This window comes from Anopheles darlingi, chromosome 2, assembly GCF_943734745.1.
Source record: "Anopheles darlingi chromosome 2, idAnoDarlMG_H_01, whole genome shotgun sequence".
In the NCBI taxonomy this organism is placed as follows: domain Eukaryota; kingdom Metazoa; phylum Arthropoda; class Insecta; order Diptera; family Culicidae; genus Anopheles; species Anopheles darlingi.
In genome coordinates, this window is record NC_064874.1 from 93,439,402 (window position 1) to 93,456,901 (window position 17,500).

The following is a 17,500-nucleotide window of genomic DNA, read 5'->3' on the forward strand; positions in this document are numbered from 1 at the left end:
AGCACACAACTGGGTTTTTTTTTTGCTTCTATTAATTATGATCTACATAAGATGATACAACACATACACACACACCGACACACACACTAATACATTTTCTCGTTCTCGCTTAAGAAGCCGCGTACCGCATATTAGCAACACAAGGATGATCACCACGAATCGCGGTTGCTGCTATCACATGATCGCGAAGCGTTACATAATCCAAATTTTGGGATCAAGTCCGGGGCAAATATTACATATAAACCACACAGAACACACACACAGAAACACAACGGAAAAGTTGGATAGCGAGAACGAGAATTTTGCATATTAACTACAGAACTACAGAGAGACATATGATGACACAGAAACACAAACACCACATAGAAGCACAAACACACACACACACACACAACGAGGGGGATGGGGAGGGAGATATGAAAATATTGTTTCTCTTCGCTCTCTTTCTCTCCCTCTTTCTCTATCTCTTCCTCTGTTTTTCTAAGGTTCGCGTGCAGGAGTCTGGTGTAAGGACACCGCGCGCCTTCTTCTGGATTCACCAACCGCGAACGAGCGCTGAATCGAAAAAGGGGAGATGATCGCGGAACCGATCGATCCGCACACCCCGATGCAAACTTTGAACCGGTAGATCGCGGAATGATCCGAGGATGGATCTGCCACAACCAAAGCACCCGAAAGTAGCGCGCCACGGCCAAACGGAAGGTTTTTTTCCTTGTGCGGTTGCTGCAGTTGCTGCTATTGCGATTGGTTGCAGGGTCCACACCGCCGTCTTACTACCTTCCTTCCCGTCCTCGTCGTCGTCTGCGGCGCCGATGCCGATGAACCATCTTCGACGTTCGTCGTGCTCGTTATGTGCGCCTCCATCGTCGTACCGTCGTCGTCACCAAGTTTTGTTGGGCGAGCACAAGGATCGCATCTTCGTCGTCTGCTGGTGCTTCACAATAGTTTGCGAGGCTCAGACCGTGCATGTGTGTGTGTATGTGTGTGTGATCGCGGATGTGAGGAAATTGCCACGTCGTCACGTTGCCCTCCCCGGCCCCAGGGTAGGCTCGTGGTGTGAGGTAAATCGCACTTCTTCTCTTTGAATATAGTGACAAATCAACATCGCGAGCTAATCCGGCTTGTTACTAGCCGCAGTACCGGTGGGGCGGAGGGTCGTCCCCTCCTCCGTCCTCGATAGCAATTGGTTAAAATTCGAATTAATTATAGCCTACCAATCGCTTCGATTCGAGAACTGTGACTAAATTTGGATGCGGGGAAAACTAGTGTGATGCGTGTTACAAGCGGGTTTTGGGGCGAAGCTAGAGCTATAGCAACGAATCGAACACTGGTTAACCGACAATTTCAAGTGACAAAACTGGGCTCGGCATTGGGGCAGGCTGTTAGCATACATACAGACACAGACACAGGACAGAGACAGACACACAAACGTAGTGAAGGAATCCACAAAGTGACACGAAACAAACACAAACATAGCGCAGCATCACCAGCAGCAGCAGCAGCAGCACTTACACGGGCGTTAGATGATCGGCAAATCCTCGCACAATGGTTGTGTGTTAGGCAAGAACACGCAGGAGCCAAGGGAGCACGGGGTACGGAATCCCAAACCAACCGGATTCCATTACGATCAGGATGCTAATTATAAACCACAACATAACAACAGCAACCAACCCCAGCACTACTAGCAGCCTAACACAGAGCCTCCCCACACTCCGCGGTTGCTCCACCATCGCTTTCTCAAAGTGGAGCGCAAAAAAAAAAAACGCCAAACGAGTTCGATACTCGGTGCGATCGATTCGTCGAGACGAGACAAGACGAGACGAGGGCGCTAATTTTAGGAAGCACATCCTCATTGGCTACGATAAGCAGAGCACAAAACCGCGACCGCGAAGACAGCAAACAGTAACAGCAACCGAAGCGGAAGGGGGTATTGACTAAAACACTTGATTAGCATCGATATGTAACAGAGCTACTACTTGCACAGCAAGAGGAACATTCTAGCAGGTCTGTGAGAAGGTGACTTCAAACGTGCGACTAGTCTTATTCGAAACCACAAAATCCCCCAAAAGAATACTTCATTTTCAACCCTCAATATGCACATGTATTGCAGGTTTAGCTGCTATTTAAATGTTGAATGAGTTCAACGACATGCCCAACAATTCAGGACAAAATGTGCTGCTCCATGGAAGCATGGAGCTGAATTCCTCTAACATAAGGTCCCTCTCGATGCGAAGAAGAATAAAAAAATATTGAACATTTTCTCGATGCATCTTGCTACATTCAATGGCATGCACTCGTCGTCACTGTTGTCGTCGTCGCATCGAGTGCATCGAGCAGTCAGCACTTTCTGGCCGTGGCAGCAGTGGAGAATTCCAACAAAAGCCGGTAACATTGCATATCGCGGAAAGCGTTGCATCACATGCCAGCAACGCAGAGCATTGCCGCCAGGAGAGAGAGAGAACGTACACACGATGTCTCGAGCTCGAATTGAACGCAGAAAACATTCGAGCATTCCAAGAGAGTAGCGACCACGTGTGTGGACAAAGAGGGACTGAACTAGTGGTCTCTGTAGATGCGGTGCGAACAACGTCGGTCACACAAATTGCACCACTGCTTGGTGCTAAAGAATGTGCTGCCAAATGTTGTCGACATAAATTGTAAGAATATTTGAACGAAAATGCTCCCCCGGTGTTGGTAGTGGCTTTTTGCCTCAGAAGAATAAGAGTGTGAGACTAACACAAACTACATACTCATCTGCCGCTGTGTCATCAACAACATGGGCGGGTACTGTATGCTATCTTCTGTTTAATATGAAGCGAAGTGAGAGGCTTTATTGATTCCGCCCCGCAATTCAATCGATGATGATTGGAATGGAAGACGGGACGGGAGACCACTTTCATAGCACGATCCAACGACTAACCGGAAGATGAGCCATGAATCGATGATCTGCCATGTGGAGTGGAGTGGCTGCGAGACGGAACCGACGGAAGAAGCAAAAATAAATAAATCAGGCATTCAATAGCGAGCATTCCTTTCCATCTCCATGGTGCAGCAGCACTTTCACCAACCAGACCGCAACCACGACGACCACGACGACCACGATGCACAGAAGAAGAGACAAACAGATATCGCCTCTAAGCAACCGGTCATCAATCGGGATGCATATGACCACGGTCGGGCATGTTATCGTCATCCGATGGCAACACGCATCGACTTGACTCTCGATTGCAGCGACCGATGATGTTGGCTTCCATTAGGCAAACAAGCAAAATTGTCTTCTGCCTCTACTGGACCGTTCGAGGTGACTTTTTGTGCCATCGAGTTCGACCGACGGATGGAGTGATCAAGTGCATCATAACAGCATGAGAAAGAAAGGAGTAGTATGGCACTGATAAGAATGCGAAATGAAAATACTAAAAACAAACGACCACTAGGAAAAGGTAGGACGATCCCAACCTTACTGGACAACCATTTGTAGCCAAGCTCAACTTCAATTGTCAATATGGTTTAGTAGTTTCTACTCTAATAAATGCATAGTTATGCAAGTCATGAGTATACGCGTATGGACATAGAAGTCTCGTCTAATACCGTGAAAACCGGTTTGCAGCCCCAGCAGCAGCAACATGATGAATGGAATAGTAAAATGAATCGACGAACAAGAGAAAATGAGCAGCTTCCAGAGACCGACCGACAGTCACTCCAACCGAGCAAAAGTAGGAGCATGCAACAACAACGTTCAGCAACCATATGCATCTCTCTGCATCTTGCATTGCACTCCACGACGACTTCGGAGACGCGGATGCCGGTCCACCGAGCGACTCTCATGCAACAAACTGTGGCCAGTTCACGTTTACTCACGCACGCACGCAACACATGCGCATGTTGCTGCGAGCTGCTACCCCAACAATCGAAAGTGAAGACACGCGACAAAACGACGAAGGCAAACCACTGCATCCACCATCGGCATCGGCGCGCAGACCGCGAGAAGATTAGGGCACATGTCACCCGGTGGCAGCACAAACATTGGCTCGTCAACGGCAACGGGTGACGATCGGTCAGCAACAGTCACATCTCCCGCGTCAGTTACTCCGTCAACCTAACCCCTTTAGCCGGCTGGTTGACGTTTGACGCTTGGCTACACATTTAGATGTTCGGAATGTTCACCACAAACGAACCGGCCACACGGCCAGCCGTATGGACCTATCTCAACGCATAACGCTGCCAACAAGCATTTCCCTCTCCCCCATCAACGTGATCGCTGCCCGCACGAAAGACTAGCAAGAGATCGACGCAAGAGATCGACAAACGCATGGCAAGTGTTTGGCATGGCAAGTGTTTGAGATGTCTATTTTAAATGATCATACATTTTGATTCTTGCTCCCGGTGACTGGCACCGGAGGACACTAATCATGAGGTGGTGGGCTCACGGTGGCAGCGTCCCGGTGGGGAAGCGAATATTCTTCGCTTCAAGACAAATCATCGTGATGAAAACGACCCAGATATTTCGCAGAGTGCGCGCGCGTTGCCGGATGTTCATTGAGGATTTGGATGTTGAGGCAGAGGACGAGCATTGCACGCATCGGAGACCTCTTCATTACCGACGTCCTGATGAAATCATTGTTATGACAACGCATGTACCAGCCGGACGGCGCCTGGCGCCTTGTGGGGAGGGGGGGGACTTAATTGAATCGAGAAATCGTTTTAGAATTTTGTGAATTTCACTTTCAAAGCTCGAGAAGAATCTGCTTCAGCGTGTTTGCTAATACCTCAAGTATTTATGTTGACAGGAAATAGGAAATTGGTGAAGCAAATTCCCGATCCCCGACATTGCATTGTCTGATGCGCGGCAACAATGCAGATGGTCGGTGATCTGCGGGCGCACGCGACTAGCAAGACCGGGGAGTTGGTTAATTTCCTGTCAAACTCGCGTATTCGGAATCGGAGAGCGGATTGAATGTCGTCGTTTACCTGGGTGCAGCCCAGTGCTGACGATGGTCTCTAGCTCTCTGTGGGTTCGAACAGGGAATACACGTTCGTTTCCAATGGGGTTGATGCAATCCCCCTCGTTTGGATGGGACGAGGATGCTGATGAGTCTCGCCTCGTCACTATTGGATAACGATTTACGATGTATGCTTTAGACCCCCCACGCATCCATCCAGCACCACCACCAGCAGCAGCAGCAGCAGCGGGCACACACAATCAACGATTAATTAACAACACACATCAATCGCGCTTAACATGCAAAAGCGAACCCCTTGGTGTGTGTGTGTGTGTGTGTGTGTGTGTGCTCCAGGGATCGCGGTGCTTCTGCTGCTGCTGCTACTGCTGGGATGATGAGCAATTGTACTTCGATTTTCAAGTACACACCACGGCCAGGGCGCAATGCAAACAAACCACGGCGCTCTCGTTGATGGCGAGACGAGATTTCCAGCGAATACGACACGCATATCATCGCGCATTGTATCTGCGACGCCCAATGACGACGACACCAGCTCTTCTCTCTGGAACAAGGCTTCAGGTTTCGACTTCTTTCAACTTCTTTCGGTTTCTCTGTTTGCGAACATCTTCGCTGACACGAGAGGCAGAGTAAATACACATTATTACCTCGCTGAACTGACGCGAAACGAAGAATCATGCGTTAATAAGCCTTGTTGGGTAGGTGGTACATCAAGATGAAGCAGTTATGAAATCCCACGGCACATTCTTTGCTCACAAAAACGGACTTTAAGACAAACCAATGTAATGTTTCGCATCATACCTTGGGGAGTCTCATAGGTCATTGCTGCGTACATTGGCTTCTTTTTTGGTTTACTAAAAACGCGCATAAGAATGCGCTACAACGCTACACACCACGTGAACGCTTACATCGCACCTTTTGCTGCCTCTGCTGACTTTCGAACAGAAACAAATGGTTGACAAGTGGTGTTTTTTTTTTCGGTGTGAAAAATAGGGCATCGCTGGTGACAAAACAAATAATCTGTCATTTGTTTTGCTTTTTTATCGTGGCAAACTGGGATGCCAGTTCTCAGTGGCCCCTTTGAGGGAGGGTGCTAATTTTGCATACACATATTGTGCATCACACCCTTCTGGCGGTCACATGCAAATGAAGTTTTGCCGGCTTTGGCCGCTACTTTTAACTTTACTCCTCCACAAAAGAACAATCCAACCAATTTCAGCAATTGTGACACACTTGGTGCGGTATGAAATATGACTCGTTCTTAAAAGCCTCCGAAAGAGTGCCAACCAGCACCGTTTGTTGCGAATCCAAAATGGCCAACATGATTCATAGCCCCCCTCTAAAGCCACTTCAGTGGCTGAACGGTGCAATGCAACGTGCAGCAGCGAGCGAGTGCCTCTGGCTGCTGCAAGCGACGTTTGTGTTGCAAGGAATTGATGAACTGCTGATTGGTCGTAAATTTTCTCAGTCAAGTCAAAATCAGAAAATAAGCCGCAACCCATTGTGCCGTAAGGGGACGCCAGCAACGGTGGCGACGTTGCACTGTTGAATGTGACCGTTTGAAGTGAGATAATTTATAAGCCCTTGGCGGCTTTATGCAATTCGGAATTTAAAAAAAAACTTCATAGAGCTAGTGCAACAGTTCTTAGAAAGATCTCGTGGCTCGTGGCACGAGAGGCTATTACTAATCATTCAAAATACCATAAACATACAGACCTCTGCTATTTGTAGATGTCATATTTCTCGTAAAAGATATTTTTTACAATATTGTGCACCATCTCTAACGGCGATGCACAGCTAACAAAAAACGCTGAATGCATTAAAGTTACGATCGCGACACGTGGAACTATTCTGCTACGCGTCTTTAAAAAGTGCAGCAAAAACTTGTGACACAACGTTTCAACGGCGCACTTGACACATTCAGTCTCAGAGCACAACGTTTGCGAAATGCATCAGAAAAGGTGTTGACGAGTGCAGTGCAGTTGGTTCCGTTCCCTCTTCAAGTGCGTCGTATGTGGGACACTTCCCTACCCTTCTTCACCATACCAGATAATGCTTTGCATTATCCACTCCATTATCCATTGTTTTCTAATTTCAACGACAAAGATGCCATCCTTCTCAAGAATGCAATCAACTGGCGAGCTGGCGACAGACGACCAGACGTCTGGTGTGCGTTCCAAGCATCAGACTTTTCTCCCAGAAAAGCATGTTCCCTGCTTCTCGAGGTACACATATTCGCTTCGCAATTTGCAACGCCCTGTCGATGTCTCTGCTGCTTGCCAAACAAGCGAAAATTATTTCAAAACATGTCCAATGGGGACTCGTTCGCAGCTGGGTCTCACCACCAACCAGGGAGAGGGGACTGGTGGTTGAAGGATCAACCGTACCACCAGCTCATCCTACACACCACCTCATGTGGCTGGAGAGTTGCCCTCGGTAATTATGAGACATCAAACGGGGATGTTTTCCAAAACCACATAAAATTGGACTAATTTAGGAGCGGTTACGATCCTGTGGCAAGCTAGCTTATGTCCCCACTACTACTACTACTACTACTACTACTACTACTACTACTACTACTACTACTACTACTACTACTACTACTACTACTACCACGGGTGGTGTTAAGTCGAAGCCAACATGTCGCTTGGCGTGCTTATTAATTTTCCTCACCACAGAGGCAGCAACGGCACCGGCAGCAACGTCGTCTGTCAGTGGCTTTTCTGTGAAATTTAAATCAAACAATCGCACGGGACGAGTGTCAACATAAGGGACATCATATGTGACAGCGGGACCCTATTTTGTGCGAAAATTCTTCCAGAGGGTCGTCTTCCGTGTGATAGATAGCGCGTGGCGCCGCCACGAGCAACACTATTATGCTGGCGAATGAAAATCTTGTGATGTAAAATATGTGATAGATAAACAACACGCCCTCTATGCCCTCTCTGCCCCGGTGGGTCGCTTTGAAGGTTACTATAGAGTGTCAATTGACCTAGAACCAAGTCAAGTATAGCATAAACAACGAAGACAGCTGCTCACAACAATCTCATCAAAATCAATTAGCTAGCTCTGATGTGGCGTGGGTATGTGATCCACAAATATATCAGGTTGTGATCTTGAATGTCAAATGTTAAATACATCTAATTCACGATGTGCTCATGCTATGCTTCTATTAAACGTTTGTAAATGAGATTTTACAGATTTTTTCATTAATATCATGGAAATTAAACGGACACTTGGACAGGGACTCAAACGAAACGTCGTTGACCCCAGCTCCTACAAGATCTCCATGCCCGAAGACATTATCCGCTGGCAATCGTTTTCACTCAATGCCAAGGGGGCGAAAGCGAAAAATACAAATTGCCTGCAATATCGTTGTGGTCAGCGGGCAACGGCACAAGCGGGATATGATGTAAACATGAAACGGCCGATGGCAACAGGTGCAAAATAGCGCAATCAGGGCCCATCATCGGGATCCCCCGCGGTAAACCTGCATAGTGACTTTTTTAAGCATTTTACTATGAAGATGCTTTCTTGGATATCGCCATCTATTGGTTAATAGTCTCTTGATGATCATTTCTTTAATCCCAAGCAGAAGCCCCTAATAATGGGCTGCTAACAACGATGCACTCTACAGCACGTTCAACATAAGCTTCAATGCCGTACAAAGACACGCATCTAATGTGTTTGAACAGCGTAATTGACGAACGAAAATGTATGCGTATGAAAAACCAACAACATCCCTAATTACCTACACTAATGAGTCACATTAACTGACTTAGTACTCCATCAGTCTGCATTAGTGACACGACAAGCTAAGCGATGATTAATATTCCCTGATTCAATGGCACCACTAAGATGATCGTCAAGCTGCACCCAGAAGAAAGTTACTCTTTACAAAGTGGCAACATTTAAAGCAAAAAAGGGGCCAAGAAATACGAACGAAGGAAGATGTCCACTCATATTTTTATTAGATAATACCTCGGGCACTGCATGGCATCACTTCCTCGCTCGGTTATGAAAAGTGAAAACGCAGTCGCACTTCCATTCGATTCCTAACTCATTAAAGCCACCGGCAGCGGAGGAGGGAGACCATCGTTTTACATACGCCACCAGCTACAAGCTAAAACGCAAACACAGCAATAGCGGCCGCACGTCGGGTCGTCGCTGTGTGCTCCCCCCGGGAGACGAACGCACATATTTTGCGGTCGAAGCACGTTGACCAAGCCACGACTTTACCGCGATCAGGTTTCCAAGATAGACTAATAGAAGCCCTCGGGCCACAGCCAAGAGGAAGGAAGCAAAACGGTGGTGTGGAGGGGGACAGTTTGCGCACAAACGCCGCGTAAGTGCTCTGTATGCCGGACAGCACTGCGCGACCATAGAGCTCCTCAGCCGTCGTTGTCGTCGTCATTCAATTGGCCGAGAGTCAGGCCACACTACTACGAACGATCGCGACAGTTTTGCTGCAAACCACGACGACGACGACTTCCCTTGAGCGTTCAGTGCAATTCCAGTTATGCGTACGGCATATATTGAAGCCAAATGCAACCACTCCAGGTGATGGCTCAAGGGGTTAAGTGTGGTTCGACACAGAGGGAAAGTTGGTGTCAAACGAACTCATCGACATTGGCTACCCAAACATAAGCCATTCATGTAGAAGATGTCACTCCGTTTCTACAAATACGAGCTTCCGTTGCGTCAAGTCACTTCATGGACTTCAGGTTCCTCGGTACGTACCGCTGCGACTCCACTCGCTGTAGGACGATGATGGTGTGCGATACCCTCACTCCGCCTCACTAAGCGATCATTATGATCGTAGTTTAGCATGTCAAGCGCTGTAATATATAGGCCAGGCAGCCGGGCTGACGTAACCGCGGCGAGCGGCTCGTGGTGAAGGGTGCAACGGCAACAGCGGCCTCCCTCTCCATCGATACACGCACACACACAGACCGAACGACCGATTATTCCCAACAGCTACCACCCGGCAAACAAAGCATAACAATACCTAACCCCTCGTGGGGGCCTAAACGAAGCCGCGGAAGCAAACGGAAGACGTCAAGCGCTGCGACGACGACGACGATGATGATGATGACGGTCGGTTACAGCAGCAACCAACAACCACCAGCAACATCGCGCCGCGGAGTGCATGCGGTCATGGACATAATAAAATAGTTATGTTCAGGTTGTGGGAGTGCCGCCCTCCAAATGGCCACAGACGCAGACAGACAGACAGGTGAAACGCCTCGTACTCCATCCGGAGGCCGCGCGGTGCCTCAAGAGAGCTAACGCGCGGTTTGCGGTTTCGCGCGCGAAAAAAAGCAAAAGTTAGGAAAGAGTTTCCTCCCTTCGTGCCGTGGCGTGAAACCGATGATAAGCGCCGCGAAGGCAGACGGCCCCGTAGCGAGCAAAGTGCAGAAAGCAATCAGACAACCGCACCACGCACCGTTGTCTGCTACTCTCTTTGCAAAAACCGGAGAGGAAGGAGGACGCAACATAAAATGTCATGTTTTTTTTTATTATTTCCATACTGGCTTCACGCATGCACCGCGGCGGTGGTGCGTTTGCATAACGCCCGTTAACTTCACATGCAGTGCACTGTTTATGTAGTACACACATCGGGGGCTTCCGTTTCGGGCGATCGTAACACGCGGTGGTCGTTCTAATAAAGATGTCTCGAGGGAAGGGCGCGCATAAACGAGCAGAATATCTCGCTAAAAGATCGCGAGCCATCACAGATGATCAGCAGCAGCAGCATCATCATCATCATGGCTGGGGCATCATTCCTCACAAGAATGCACATAAAACAAACGCGAACATTCTGGTTCGCGGCCACCGCGGCAGATGGGATGACGGATTTGAGCTGAACACAATGATTTGGTTTATGAGCGAGCGCGCCTCAATTTCAATTCAATCTGCACGCCGGCGTTTAATGCTCGAGCGCATAAATACTGTTGCTGGTACTCTTTTGTGCCAAGGCGCAACCAGACCAGAGACCGGGCCGCCATTCGTGGCCAACGTCTATAACAGCGCGCCTGTCTCGTTTGTGTGGATTGATAAGTTCTTGACAGGCGGACATGCACTGTGGACATTCTTACAATGTAGTTCAGAACGAAGGTAGTAAGTGGTTCTACCTTAACCTACTTTTGTGTCTGTAACATCGTGGAGTGTACGAGCCATTAGATATGGCTGTCGCTAGCCGATGCGCCAAGACAAACGGAACACAGAAAGGATTTAGCACGGTTAAGCTGCACACTTATCGTTGTCTCTACAATCGCTTATCTGTCCCGTTCCCCTTGATGGACGCCACCATCAGCATATGTCCGCTGGTGATGATGGTGTGTCGTTAAGCTGTTAAATGGCACGTTTACGTGCAGTTTACATTGCTTTAGGAAGGCCACCGAGGGAAGATCCGTGCGGACAAACAACAAACTGGAATCCGGACGCACCAAGTTGGCCACTTTGCGAGAAGACGTGACGTGGAGTTTCGTCTCTAGAAAATAGTGTTCTTCCGAGTCAAATGGTCACGCACACGAACCAACCAACCAACCAACCAACCGACCCATCGTTCGCATGTCTAATGAATGGGAAAATAAAACGCGGTACGGGAAATTAGCATGCAGCCAGAATTGAGGCCAACACACTCAACCCCGTGGTGTGGTGTTGTTGCTGAAGAGGTTGAGGCCGCCCCTCATGCAAGACACGCAGCATCATTTCGAACAAACAGACAGCGCGCGCATCTCGGTGGTATTGGCCGGTTCATTGGTCACCGAGAACACACCCGGTATTACACATGAGTCAAATCGGGAACACTTTTAATGAGTAATTAGGTCCCATGGGATGCGGGACCGGGACCGGGACGCTTCACTCTCTCTGTCCGCATTCTCGGGCATTAAAACTCGGAAGCCTCGTAAAAGTGTTTCCTCCTCTCGAATTAATTTACGATGACGACGAGAGGGAGACGGTAGGCGAACGCAAATCATCTTCTATTTTGCCAACTGCCAAGTGAGTCGAACCAGAGGCAGTGGGCACGACATTGTAAAGTATCACGGCGATATCACAAACTCGCACTCCGCAAGTCGTGCCAAGACCAAATCACGCACGTGTTCGACGTCGCCGGTTTATTGATAAGCGCGTAAACGGTTCTGCTGTTCGGGGGCGGTTCTGTGCTGAAGATATTATCGCCATCATTTCGCGGGTGGACATGATTCACTTGGCACGACAAAAAACCCTCGATCACACACACGCACGCCGATATAGGTGACGTCAGCTAGCAGAGCCGAAAGAAGCCTTTATAGATTGTCGCCGTAAATAGAACCCGGGGACATTTCTTGGTGACCTTTCGCTGGTCCGGAGAGGCTAGAGTTTTTTGAGAAAATAAAACACCAAAAAGGTAAAGAAAACAACAATTTCCCGAAGAGAAACATACAAAACAACACACACATCGAGCGAGCGGGCGACCTGAGACAGCAAACGGAGTGTGTATTTACATTCGATCCATTTCGGAAAAACGTGGACGACATCGTGAGTAAATAAAATGCACTACAAACCCGGCCACTCTCTCTCGGGGTGGCATGGTCGAGCACCGTGTTGTCTTGGGTTCCTCGAGGCCCCCGGGGTCATTCTACAACCGAGCGAGAACCGAGCGAGTGGACACGCTTTGCTCGCAGTCGATTTCCCAATTTTCCTAAGATTTTCCAGATGGTAACAGTGAGCAGCGAAGCGATGCTACTGCTGCTACTGACCACCACACCACAGCCCAATGATGTAGGTGGTTGGTGTGTGCGGTTGGTTCGAGAAGACATTTTTGAAAGAATATTGTTTGCAGGACACAGGGGTTGGGGGGCCAGGCCAAGCAAAGGAAAACACAGTCGGAACACACACATGGTTAAACATGTCCGTCGTGAACCGAGAACCAACAGTGAGAGGGCGGTGGGCGATGGGGGCGGTTCAACATAAAAAACAATTTATCCTTCATCATCATCGTGGTACTTCTGACCAGAGCAGCTCTGCTTCGGCTCCATCTCCCTCTTCTTGACATGGGTGGGCGCGTGCTCGTCAATTCCTCCTCCTTACCACACCCACCCCCTCCCTTTTTCCCACGATTTTCCACCGAATGTGAACCGGGTTCGGGTTCGGGTTCTGGTTTTAAGTGTTTTTTGTTTCCAGCCATTCAGCCGGATTTTACTCCTCCCGGGGAAGTTGGATTCGATTACGCGGCCCGTGATCGCGCGCAGCAAAGTAGCAGCAAAAATCAGAAGAAAGCAGCCGCGAGCTGCGTTGGCGGCGTGATGTGTCTGGAGCAGCATCGCCGGAAATCGCCACCGAATGTCGTCACGAGCAGAAATAGCAGCCCGCCCTAGCAGAGAGCAGGAGCCAAGAGAAAAACCATAATCGATCCAATGGTCCGTGTAAAATGGTCGTGGCACTGGACTGGGACACCGGCACCGGCTGCTGTGTCGCAACTGAACCGCTTCACTTCAGTCCCATTGGGTACGAGATGCAACAGTAAATGCCTCTTCTGTGCATGGTTTGGCATCCCTTTTGGACTTTTTTTTAAAACTAAATAGCGTTCTATTTTGGGAATTCCATTTCCAAAAAGGTACTCGGAGTTGCTCCTTAAAAACACACACTTTGCACAACATTTTAATGTTGCAACCTGCACGCGGACCCAACTGGTGATGATAAACTTATTTATGCGTTTCTCTGCGGCTCGCTGGCGCTCCGTGGAGTTCGATTTGCTCGAACGACAGAATCGAACGTGCCCTTTCGGTTCGCTTCGTTTGCCCAAGCACTGTTAACTAGCGCTAATGAAATGTGTTCGACCTTACACTAGAGAATGGAGAGAGCGATAAAGCGCCGAGCAAGAGGCATGGGGATCCTCGTGACCGATTCGTTAATCCGTTTCCAAGTGACACCTTCTCTGGCCTGGACCTCTGGTGGCCAAATTATCACTCCAAAAACTTTGCACATTCAATCTTGAATCGTGAATCCAAGACCACGACCACGACGATGATGACGACGACGACGACAACAAAGCCAAACGCAAGCAGAGCTCGTGACGCGCATCACAAGCACCGATGAGACGCTAATCGGTCACGGGGCTTCTCTTCTTCGCCTCGTCGTGTGCATGGAGATGGAGCTAATAAAATCTCTGTCCAGGGGGAAGAGACTCTGTAAAGGGGTTCTCTCCATTTCCATAGTATCGATCCCGAGACCTGAAGAGGAACGAACAACAGATTGGTTACACCTTCTTTCGATTTTCGTCCCGAAAGGGTGTGATATTGGGCAAGTAACATCATCGATCACAACACACGCACACACACACAGACTGGTCGCTCGAGAGAGGTGTCATTTCAATTTCAAATGACCCCGTTGGCCACGAACTACTATTTGCAGAAACCATTAAAAGCGCGCGACAAACAATCTCCGTTTGTGACGGTGACGCGGGCTCCGTCCGTGTCTAAATGGTATATGTGCACGATAATCCACCTTCGCCTTCCCGGGGATGGATGGAAGATCACACACACGCACACATACATTCGCACACATGCGACCTGGAGGAGGAATTCGCGAGATCGGATCTTCGGTACGCCCCACGGGCTATAGTCAATGAATTCTAGGCACACAACGCGACTAGCCCAAGCCACGACCACCAGCCCCCCGGAGTGCCGGTTTCGGTGTCGGTGGGTGGGTCGTCGGTTGGGTTGGGCGATCACTCACTCAACATAGGACGACGACCACGACGGCGACAACGACGACGACGAGGACATTAGTGAGGAGCATATCGTTGCCGGTGAAGGTGACGTTGATATCGATGGTGACAGGGATGATGATGATGATGACGACGACGACGTTAATGGTAACCACGAAGCACAAGACGTCGAAGATGGAAGATGGACGTCGTCGGCGACGGTGTACGACGTGGAGGAGGAAGAGGTAAGCAACCGGAGCTGTCCACATCCGGCGATGGTGGTGGTGGTTGTGGTGGTCGTCGTCACCGGATCCGGTACCACATCCGGTAATCCCGACCCTTCTTCTTCATCTTCCTCTTCTCCCTCTTCTTCACCATCACTACTACCAGCGGCCACACGTGCACCATAAAGGTGTAGCAGCGATGGTGGTGGAGCAGCCATTTCTTCGAAATGCACTACCGTCGCCGTCGTTTGATTCATTTCCAAACACACACACGAACACGCACGCACGCACACACACACACTCTCTCTCTTGATCTCCCTCACGATCGCTCTCTCTCCTGTTGTTGTTATCACAACTCGTTGTCACTAGATCGCGATCGGCGCGACACGGTATACGGATCGGAAGATAACGAAATGCACTAATGCCAGGGAGTTGATAGTGTGCGCGCCTCGGAATCAACCTTGGGATGATTGGAACCGATTGATCAATTCCGCCAGCGCCTCCCACAATTGCAATGCAATGCACAGAACACACTCGCGCGGCGACAATCCCGTGTGCGTACGACGCCCAAGCTCGCGTGAATGCAGTTTTCAGCACGATAGCCACTCGTCGTCGTCGTCGATCGTAGTCGATGACGATGTCCCCCCCACCCGCAACTCTCGGTCTAACTACAAGGCGAATACTACTGTTGCACCGTTGCACTCTATCCACTACTTAGTGCATCTACTCCGGTGATGCAAGGGAAAGGGGAGGGAGGGGGGAGGAAGGCAGCAGCAACAGCAGCAATTGCATCACGGAACAAACACTAACCGAGCAGGCAGCAGCACACAACACGCTAGATCGGGCCTCAGACCCTGGGACCAACAACACCCCAACAACGGTGTGTGCACGGTTGTTCGATCGATCGAGGATCGAGTTGAAAAGGGGAGGGCGCCGATCTTCGCGCGATCTCGCTAACACAGCCACAGGGGGGGGAGGGAGAGAGGATCGCGCGCGCACTACGCGATCTGTGGTCTCGATCGCGACGACGGTCGCTTCGCGTCGCCTTGCTGAAACAAAACTCAAAACCCAACTAAAACGCTAATATATATTTCATACACGCGTGCAATGAACAATGACGACGGTGAGGCACAGCCGGGGCCAGACCAGAGACCAGGCCAGGCCACAGAGTCCGGCTCACAACCGTTCGCTCTCGCTCTGTTGATCGTCGTTTCTCTCTCTCTCTCGCGTCGTGATGTCGCGCAACGCACGACGGCGCGCACGGACGCGGTCGCGATCGCGGCTAAGCGGTTCTCTCACACAACATACAAACGGTACAAACGCAGTCCGCGTCCGCGATCGTCAGCGGGAATCACAATATCGCGAGAAAGGGAGAGCGAAAGAGCGAGAGCGAGAGAGAGAGAGAGAAAGAGACTCGGAGTACACCGGTGATGATCGGTGATCGTCGTTGACGACGGAACACTGCTCTGCGGTCCAAGGTGCGGCCCGCCGAGGGTTCAAAAGGTGTGTCAGGGTCCAAACACAACGTACATGCACAAACACACACACAGCAGCAGCAACAGCAGCGCCAACCGATGCAATGCGCTTCTGACCTGGTTCTAGAACGGAGAGGCGAACATCTCCATAAGAAAGGCGCCCAGGAGAACATATCATGAAGCACGGAGCTTATCGTTTCCTGTTGATCTTCTCATCATGCTCCTGAGTCAACTGATCTTCCCGTGCTACTGTCCTCCGGGACGTCTCTTTATTCCAATATGATTCATATCCGGGCAGCATCGCTTGGGATTCCTTCCACGAACACGAACGAAGGAAAAGAGAAAACGGAGAAGGGAGATCCACGAAGTACCGCGATCAACATATGCCACCGCAATCCTGGCTTAACGAAAGGAAGGTGAGGGGCATAAACTACGTCAGCTTGAAGACGCCCGTAAAGCGCTCGCCAGAACGCCCCGAAAGAAGCCTAGCAGTCTGGAGGCTCAAAGTTGGAGGAACGATCACGGTTCCAACAATCGCTTCCCTTGTGTTCCGAACGTTTGCTGGATTAGAGAGATCTCGGGCGAGTGATCTAGCGGCAGAGTTATGAGTGATCCGCGCGCTGACCTCATCAAGTAACGGAGGAGAAGAGCGAACGTAAACAAAACCCTCTTCTCTGTCGCTGGTGGACACCGTTCTATCGCGGATGCAATGCGGATCCCCGCCACGGTAGATCACTCGACGCCGATACGACAAATGCCTCTCACACATACTGACCGAACGATGTACACACTCCAACAACATTCAAAGGTGGAAGATATTATCGTCGACCGGATCCGACCGCGCAGGGGCTGCAAGTACTCGGAGTTCACGCAAACAGGTGTCTTGCAGCAGGGATTACCACAAACGCAGTCACCGGTATCGGTGGTTTCAAACGTGTTTCGCGCTAGCTACCATCGGTATCACCTGCGATCGGTGAAGTGCATGTTCAACATGACCACTGGCCATGAAGGGTGAATGGTGGCTAGTGACCAAACGCGAACTCGCATGATAAGTAGCTGCGCCAGGTAGCAGGCTATTGACATAATCTGCGAAGTGCAGTCAAGTTTGTCAAATGATCATGGATCCTGAAGGTTGGTAGTCGATGTCTC

General features: G+C 49.8%; 1 protein-coding gene across 11 annotated transcripts in view; it reads right to left on the reverse strand.

The window, feature by feature from the left end:
- Window positions 1-17,500, reverse strand: part of LOC125950089 (CUGBP Elav-like family member 2) — a 231,815-nt gene that overhangs the window by 47,537 nt on the left and 166,778 nt on the right. The window contains exon 1 of one of the 11 annotated variants that reach the window (XM_049677737.1): window positions 14,682-15,144. The exons of the other annotated variants lie outside the window; for them this stretch is intronic. Within the exon in view, the coding sequence (XP_049533694.1) occupies window positions 14,682-15,133 (452 nt within the window). The 5' untranslated portion in view covers window positions 15,134-15,144. Of the gene's footprint in view, window positions 1-14,681; window positions 15,145-17,500 lie in introns of those variants that run through there. 11 annotated transcript variants of the gene reach the window in all.